General features: G+C 43.8%; 1 protein-coding gene and 1 non-coding gene across 2 annotated transcripts in view; one reads left to right on the top strand and one right to left on the bottom strand.

Moving 5' to 3' along the window:
- Positions 1-3,984: 3,984 nt before the first annotated feature.
- Positions 3,985-4,091, top strand: LOC125363749. The gene has a single exon (XR_007213330.1). It is a non-coding gene; the product is annotated as a U6 spliceosomal RNA (small nuclear RNA).
- Positions 4,092-5,383: 1,292 nt separating this feature from the next.
- Positions 5,384-9,250, bottom strand: part of Lin52 (lin-52 DREAM MuvB core complex component) — a 109,412-nt gene continuing 105,545 nt past the window's right edge. Inside the window, exon 6 of the mRNA XM_048361939.1 lies at positions 5,384-6,119. Within this exon, the coding sequence (XP_048217896.1) occupies positions 6,064-6,119 (56 nt within the window). The 3' untranslated portion in view covers positions 5,384-6,063. The remainder of the gene's footprint in view (positions 6,120-9,250) is intronic.

Genomic DNA, 9,250 nt, shown 5'->3' with positions numbered 1-9,250 from the left:
CATATATAGAAAATGGCCAGAAATGGCGCTGTGGCTCAAGTTGGCAGAGTGCTAGCCTTGAGCAAAAAGAAGCCAGGGACAGTGCTCAGGCCCTGAGTTCAAGGCCCAGGACTGGCAAAAAACAAACAAACAAAAAAAGGAGATTTTGAACAGGAGAAAGGAGGCGAAAGAACAAGGCAAGGCAAGTAGCAGAGTGACCTTTCCAAAAGGTCAAAAGTCCTAGTGCTTCAGATTCCAGTGCAGCTTTTGTCTGGAACGAACTCTCCTCTTCCTGCTCACAGCCCGTGTCTGCCTCTTGGCATTGGGGAAACTTCATGGTGGCTGCTTGTTTAAGAGCCCCTGGCCCCTGCGCCTCACTGCCCTCTCCCCCACCCCTACATCTGTCCTCTGGTTAGGGTTGTGTGAAGCGGAAGACAATTTGGGGCTTATTAGTGTCCTAGGGAGACCTGTAACTTGGGTTACTGGGACCCAAACAACCAGAGTCTTAGCAGCAAACCCCAGCTGAGAAAAGACTGAGGAATTGTCTCACCTAATTACAGGGAACGGCCATCTTTGTGTTTGTGATTCGGTACGGTTGTCCGATCGCTTTTGATCGCTTTTCTCCATTTGCTGGCTCAGGCCATGCTGGAATTGTGCTAATTAGAAGAGAAATGGACAGAGTGATCCTGTCAGCCCTGGTTACTGGTAGAGACAAAGCAGAATATTATTCTGAGGCAATGTTTTGTGAGGCCCTTCTCCCAGCTCTCATTAGGAACAAGGGGCCCCAAAGAGGGCAGAGTTCTGAATGCCTGGCCTGGCTAATGGAGCATCAGGGTGTTCCTGTGCTAATTAACAGGCTCTGCCAGCACTCATGCCAACCAGTGGGCTCACGGTTGCCTCTAGTGCCACCTCAAGTCCACAGATACCTTCTGGTCTGGAAGACGATGCCAAAGAGTATGAAGGTTCATCGACTTTTTTTTTTTTTTTTTTAACTTTGTGCTAGTCCTGAGGCTTGAACTCAGAGCCTGAGAGCTGTCCCTGAACTTTTTTGCTCAAGGCTAGCACTCTACCACTTAAGCCACAGCCCTACTTCCAGCCTTTTGGTGGTTTATTGGAGATAAGAATCTCCTGGATTTTCTTGCCATGGGCTGGCTTTGAACCATGATCCTCAGATCTAGCCTCCTAATAGCTGGCCACTGGTGCCTGGCTTGGTTGATGGCCTCTTTAGGCCAATTTGCCTAATGACAAACAGTTCTAAAAGTACACAAAAGCCTAGATAAGACAAGCCAGTTATAGGCTGGTCAGAACTCACAAGCTGAACTTGGGAGAGACCACTGTATGCCTCCTTCCTGACAAGGTTCACTGGTGAGATGAAGCCCACGTGGAGATTGGGAAGCTTGGTGATTGCAAAGAAAAGCAGCAAATGGAGAGTATAAGCAAAGGCTTGGAGATGGAGCAAGGCAAAGTTGAGAGCTGCTAAGAAATTGTGTTAATGGCAACCATCTACTCTGGCCCATTTTCCTATTTCATGTTCTGCTCCATTCACTTTTCTGTGATACCCCAATTTCATAGGAAATAACATTTCTTGCCTTTATTACAAAGCTCCTATAGAAATCCAAACACACTTCTGAAGCCACAGGGAAAACAAAGTGAATTTACCAGTTGTATTTTCATTGCCCCAGATTTTGATGATTTTAGAAAAGCTGTTATAAAGCAGTTAACAAGTGTCCTTTAAATTTGAACATTTTAAAATATGATAAAGCCAAATGTTGGTGGCTCCTGCCTATAATCCTAGCTACTCGGGAGGCTGAGATCTGCGGATTGAGATTCTAAGCCAGCCTAGGCAGGAAAATCTGTGCGACTCTATCTCCAATTAACTACCATAAAAAGCTAGATGTGGAGGCTGGGAATATGGCCTATTGGTAAAGTGCTCGTCTCATATACATGAAGCCCTGGGTTTGATTCCTCAGCACCACATATATAGAAAAAACCAGGAGTGGCGCTGTGGCTCAAGTGGTAGAGTGCTAGCCTTGAGCAAAAAGAAGCCTGGGACAGTGCTCAGGCCCTGAGTTCAAGCCCCAAGACTGGCAAAAAACAAAACAAAAAAACCCCAACCAACCAAACAACAAAAAAAACAACAACAAAGAGCTAGAAGTGGAACTGTGGCTCAAGTGGTGGAATGCTAGCCTTGAGCAAAAAAAAAAGCTAAGGGACAATACTCAAGCCCTGAGTTCAAGCCCCAGGACTGACACACATACACATATACAATTATGAAAAATCTTTTAGGATAAGAAAGAAAAATTAGTAGTGGTCCTTTAATACACAATTAGTATCATAAACTTTTTGTGAGCTAACAAGACACTTGCTTTCCTTATAACGGAACACTTTCTCCAGGAGAACACGCTCAGACTAGAGCATGGTCAAGCATCAGTGGGTGGTGGCAGGGGAACTAATGAGCGTTTCCTCTTCTCTAGGTCTGGCACAGGGTTGAAAAGGAATTCACATCAAGGATTTAGTAAACAGTTTTTAATCCATTATGTTTAACTGGAAGTTTACCAACAGATAGAAGGCAAAGAAGAACTAGATGTGTAGGAGATAGTGGTAACCTGGAGAAACTTGTGACTGTGTAGGACAATAAGCTCTGGACCCAGATTATTACTTATGCATGAGGTAGGTATGGTGAATCCTAGGAATGGTACACCTAAATGCTGGAAGCATGTGAGAGGAAGAATCATGTCAAGCTGTGTCATTAGGAATTTACTGGAAGAACAGGTTTCATAGTTGCAAAAGAGAATAAGACTTTCTGGAACTCAATGGTTCAGGCAAAGGTTCTCAGGTAAGGAACTGGGAACTGTTCAGAGTAACTGGAACAGAGACCTCATACACAAAACTGACTGGAAGTCAATTAGGAGTTACTTGCAGACACTTAAAAGTGCCAAGAGGAGATTCAGCAGTTATCAGTAGATCCAGGGACACACCAAAGGTTTCTAAAAGCCCTTATCACCAGGAGGTAATGAGCAGTATTGAGCAGCATGGCAGGTAGGATAGACTGCAGGCTAGGACACTAAAGAGATGAAGACTTTAAGCCTCAAACCATCTACTTGGATATGAAGGGGGAAGGGAGTGGGCAATCTGTCACTAGAGGTGTACTTTCTGATGAGATGTGTGGTTTCATTTATTTATGTATGTTAATAGTTGGGATTGTACTCAGTGTCTAAATGCTGTCCCTCAGCTCTTTTGCTCAAGGCTAGTGCTCTACACTTTTGAGCCACAACACCACTTCCAGTTTTCTGGTGGTTAACTGGAGATAAGAGTCTCACTAGAGCTGGGAATGTGGTCTAGTGGTAGAGTGCTTGCTTAGCATACATGAAGCCCTGGGTTCCATTCTTCAGCACCACATAAACAGAAAAAGCCAGAAGTGGCTCAAGTGGTAGAGTGCTAGCCTTGAACAAAAGAGGCCAGGGGGGCTGGGAATATGGCCTAGTGGCAAGAGTGCTTGTCTCGTATAAATGAAGCCCTGGGTTCGATTCCCCAGCACCACATATGTAGAAAATGGCCAGAAGTGTCTCTGTGGCTCAAGTGGCAGAGTGCTAGCCTTGAGCAAACAAAAGCCAGGGACAGTGCTCAGGCCCTGAGTCCAAGGCCCACAACTGGCAAAAAAAAAAAAACAACAAAAACAACAGGGCTGGGGATATGGCCTAGTGGCAAGAGTGCTTGCCTCGTATACATGAGGCCCTAGGTTCGATTCCTCAGCACCACATATACAGAAAATGGCCAGAAGTGGCGCTGTGACTCAAGTGGCAGAGTGCTAGCCTTGAGCAAGAAGAAGCCAGGGACAGTGCTCAGGCCCTGAGTCCAAGCCCCAGGACTGGCCATCCATCCATCCATCCATCCATCCATCCATCCATAAATAAATAAATAAATAAATAAAAAAGAGGCCAGGGACCGTGCTCAGGCCCTGAGTTCAAATCCCAGAACTGGCAGAAAAAAAAAGGGTATCGCTATGTGCTCACTTTGGCAGCACATACACTAGAATTGGAATGACACAGAGAAGATGAGCACGGCCTCTTTGGAAGGATGACATGCAAATTTGTGAAGTGTTACGTATTTTTTTTTAAAAAAGAATCTCACAAACTTTGCTGCCTGGGCTGGCTTTGAACTTTGGTCCTTAGATCTCAGCCTCCTGAGTAGCTAGGATTATAGGTGTAGCCACCAGCGCCTGGCTGGATCTAGGTTTTAAATATGCAACTTCACCCCTTAAAGAAAAACTCACTTTCCTATACAAGGGACAGGTTTATTATGAAGACACAGAAAACAGAACATACAAAGTACAATCTTCTAACATCCTGAGATACATACACACATATACACTGTACATAAATTTATATTATCAATATAAAAATACACCATTAACATTTCTAAGGACAAATACAAGCCCAATAAATATCACAATCCTAAAATATCTACCTCCATTAAGTGCTGGTGGATATGATGACAGTAAAAAGAGCCAAAGCAGGTCTGGCTTCTAGTTGTTGACTTATATTGGTTTGGGGGCAGTGACCCAGTGTTCTTTGTTTACTTCTCCATTTCCCCAAATCATTTAAAGGTGCCTGATGTCATCAACTCTCAAAAACAGAGCAAAGAAATAATTTGACATTATGGCACTATTCTCTGGCAACACACATGCACACACTTCAACCGCATTTAGTCAAGAAATGTTGATCACAAGTTTAACTTAAAACCAGTGCCTCTACAATTGACCCCTCTGAGGAACATCACAGTAGAATTTTGTTTCCCTTCTTATACACATATTTTGTGTTGTGCTTAATAGATTTTCCTTTCAAACAATAAGATTGTGTTCCTAGTCAAGTTAACAATTGAGGAGAAAGCCCAACATGAGGTCAACTATGGGAAACAGGCACAGATGTACATGGGAGTGCACTGTGACCGAGCACAGACTCAAGACCACAAACTCGACTATAACTTCCTGTGTCCAAACTCTACTGGACTTCTGCCGCAGGAAGATTCTTTCCATAAAGTTTGGGAAAATCTATGTACTTCTAAAACATGAGAAAACACGAGTAACTGATTTTACCCATGGAAGCTATATTTAGGTCAGGAAATTCTATTTCTCTTTTGTGTGTGTGTGTGTGTGTGTGTGTGTGTGTGTGTGTGTGTGTGTGTGTGTGTGTGTGAAAGAGAGAGAGAGAGAGAGAGAGAGAGAGTTAGGTGGGCTATCTGATATATGTTGAGGGGAAAGGGGGAAATAAAACATTCCCACTATCCCAGAGCACATGCTTGGTCAGATTTTCTACCACATGGGAACTGTGTTCCCCTCCCTGAGCTATGCTCTTCTAGCTAGCAGGTTTACTCTTTCACTTAAACCCATAACAGATTAACTAGAACCTTCCTATAGGTCTTGAGCCCTAGCACCCAATGTGACTAGCCTGTGCCTATCCCTTGACAAGGGAACTCCAGGAGGGACTCACAACTCCTCAGGGGGTCCTTTGCCTGGAGCTAGACCAGAAGGCAGGATTGGGAGGTGGGAATGCATGAGGGTGGGAGCCGCAGAGGGTGGGAGGTGCAGAATTTAAAAAGCACGGGACATTTTGAGAAGAGTCTGGTTTCTCCAGTTGTGGAACCTTTTACATACTAGAGAGCTCACAGGTCAGGACGCAATCTCTTCACATCATAAACACTTCCTAAGAAGCCAAGTACAACTCAAAGAAGCCATCCAATCAGCGTGTCACCACGGATTCTGCCACTGTGGAATCAAGTCGACTGGAAGATCGTGGGGCTCCTGATCACTTCCAGACCCGGGAGTACGGTGTTGGCCTTAAGAATGATGAAACCTCCAGCATTACCAATATCTGAGGCTATGCAGCTGTGTTATGGATGATCCGTGGGTAGAGAAGATTCTTCTCTTGCCACTGACGGACCTCAGAGGACAGGAGTGCCAGGAGCAGGGGAGCGGGGGCCTGAGGGTCAGTCTCTGGCCTCTCCTGAGGAAGCGAGAAGTGTGCAGAGCTGCACTTGGGACGGGAGCTGGTTTCCGTGTCCAGGACACATGTTCATATGCAGCTGCTACTTCTTGGGCTTCTCTAGAATGTTGAGAAATTTCCCCCGTGTCATCTCTCTGGCTGGAATTACAAAGCAAACAAAAGATCAGTGAAAACCTAAAATGGGGGGAAAAAGAATCACAGGAAGGTTTAACTTAAAAAAAAAAAAAAGCAGTTTGATTAAATCGCTCCACAACAGATTCAGCCATCACCCACCTCCTAAAAGGGGCAAACCATTATTGACAACAAACTGTACAAAGTGATTCAAAAGTTGGCTACTGCTATGAAGTTCAGGCAACTGGGGAAGACTTTATCATCCAGCCTTACAAAAATCATCAAGGAATTCCTTTCAGACATCTCTTTTTCTGAACCTAATACTCATGTTCACTATCTCACAAAGTTTACTCTTAGAGGCTAAAAACCAACCAAGATTAGAGTGTTCTCTTGGTTGTTGGTCTCTGTACATTTATGATCCCCAATCAAAATCAGGGATCATGTACCCCATCTCTTGGTGGTAGCAGCCCTGGCATGCTGTAATATAACAGGGTTTATATCCCCTCAGTGCAGTTCATCCGTGGATGGGGTAATAAAAGTAGAGTTTATAGAGCTTTGGTCTTCTCTCTCTTAGCATTGTCAGTCCTTTGGTATTTAATATATCCAGGCAAGGTTTATGTGTCTTTCTCTGACTTTCAGAACCATCAATCTTTGAATGTTGTAGTTACCTGGGAGTTTATACAGCTACTTTCATATATATGGTTCCAAAGTCTAGGTAAAACATTTCTCAATGATAAGGGCCTCCCTCCACCCCATTTTAGCATTATCAAGCAAATTCTGGACAAGTATTCTCAGTGTAACCCCTCCATACTTATCTCACAAGGCTATTTTTTCCAGATATCTTTTTTTTTTTTTGGCCAGTCCTGGGCCTTGGACTCAGGGCCTGAGCACTGTCCCTGGCTTCTTCCCGCTCAAGGCTAGCACTCTGCCACTTGAGCCACAGTGCCGCTTCTGGCCGTTTTCTGTATATGTGGTGCTGGGGAATCGAACCTAGGGCCTCGTGTATCCGAGGCAGGCACTCTTGCCACTAGGCTATATCCCCAGCCCAGATATCTTAATAGATGGAACAGTTTGGCAAGTTTCTGATGGGCGTGTTGGAAGGTCAGGAGGTTTCTGGCACTGTGCACTGGGCACAGGGCAGGTTGTGTCCTTTGGTTTCCAAGAACATGTCTCCATACTCGCCAAAAAAGGGAGGTGGTCTGGAAGGAAAAAGGGCCTTTGCCTTGTTGCCTTTTCCCAAGTCCAAAGCAAATGTTAGAAATAGTCTCTCCTCCCCTCTTCCCCAGTTTAACAGTTTGTTGCTTACAGGTGCAATGAAGAAAATAAGATGGTACAAACTGTCATCGCAGGAAGGCTTTTGGTAGTTTTCGTCCATACATTTCCCAGTTCCCCCTAGCTTCGTAGCTCCAATAAAGGAAGGAAATTTCCTTGGCTAGGAATAGAAGCCGCCCCAGGGCTGGGTCTCGCCTCAATGCTCATAATTTCACCCCATCCTAAATCCAACTGACCATTCCTTTCTTGGTGGATATATACTAAACTCTATATACTCAAGGTTTCTATAAGACTTGCATGCAATTATTTGTTTATATACTTGGCTTTCTTCCTCTACTAAAATGTTAAGAACTGAAGAAAAGCCAAGTGCTTGTATCTACTGACTATATGCTGGTTGGGTGAATGGTAACATACAAGAGAACTAGAATTAAGTGGGAACACAATAAATGTTAGTTTCCTTTAAAAAAAATATACAACAAGACTAGTTAGTGGCTCTTGCTGCTCTATTTCCTACCTTGTAGTGGTCTTTGTGAATGTGTCTTATTTGGCAAGAAAAGTCATTTCTCTTGATGGAAGTAATTCCAAATTAATGGGGAGATTAGGGGTCAAGGGCTAACCACTCTAGAGGAAATCCAATCAAGTACTTTTTTGCCCATGAGGAGGCAGCAAGGACTTCTTTCAGAGAATACAGGACTTAAGTTCAGTTTTAAGGTCCAACTGTAGCACCTGGTAGCTGGACAATATCTCTGAACCTCACCATCTGCAAAATAGCATGTTAATATTATTTGTCCTACTTTTCTCTTGGATATTTGCAATCACTATTCTTGGCATAGTGGCCCTCATTAACATAACCCTTTGCAGAGGTACGTAAGTAAGCAGTTCTCTTATTCTCAGGCACAGTCTAATCCTATAGGAATTTATATTTTTGCTTATCTATTTAGCTTTGCAGTTCTGAGACAAGGTCATACTGTATAGCTCAGGCTGGGCTTCAATTCCAGAGTCTCCTGCCTCCAACTCCTGAAAGTTAGCTGGTTGGTTTACTCATACTTTTGTAGAGCCAGTGGGTTTCATCACTTATTTCTGAATATTTCTCAAGTGCTTATAACATATAGATTATCAAGTGATCCTGTTACACGGGTGTCTAGAAAGCAGACATGGTGACACAGAACTCTGCAGGGTAGAAGAGAGCCTTGTTCCCAAACCCTGGGCTTAGAGCAAGGCACAGATCTCACTGGTGATTTCTGCCTGCTGCCCTTCATACCTCCCAATACTGTTTGCGCCCAAATATAAGAGAAGCTTAGAATATTTAATGATTTTTAATTTTAAGACTCAACTATTTAGGGAAAGGGGGAGAAGGGAGGGGGGTATGAGGAACAAGGTAACAAACAGCACAAGAAATGTTTCCAATGCCTAACGTATGAAACTGTAACCTCTCTGTACATCAGTTTGATAATAAAAATTTGAAAAAAAAAAAGACTCACTATTTGAAACTCAAAGGCTTAAAAGGAAAAAAAAAAGTCTCAGTGACAAGTAAGCTCTCCTTGAATTTAACCAATCCCTTTTAACAACCCCCTTTCCACTCAATCATTCCTCCCCCTTCAACCTAATCCAAGTACACAGAGCTGTAGGAAACCACTGTAAAAGTAGAAGTAATTCAAAAGACATCATCTTCTGCATGGGAGGGGAGAAGGTTTCCCTCCTTGCCAGTCCCATATAGGAGATATACGAATGTGTGACATGGCCGCTCCCTAAAAGGGGGCTGTGCCTTGTAAATCAGATCCTAAGCACCAACGCCTTTTTTGTGCACAGAGAAATTGCTGCAGGTCAGGGGCTGCTCCAGAGCACGTGCCCTCCTGTTCGCTTGTCATCAGGGATGTTAACATTTC

The sequence above is a fragment of the Perognathus longimembris genome, chromosome 14 (assembly GCF_023159225.1).
Source record: "Perognathus longimembris pacificus isolate PPM17 chromosome 14, ASM2315922v1, whole genome shotgun sequence".
In the NCBI taxonomy this organism is placed as follows: Eukaryota; Metazoa; Chordata; class Mammalia; order Rodentia; family Heteromyidae; genus Perognathus; species Perognathus longimembris.
Note: the sequence above shows the minus strand (reverse complement) of the source record. Positions and strands in the feature narration are given on the sequence as shown.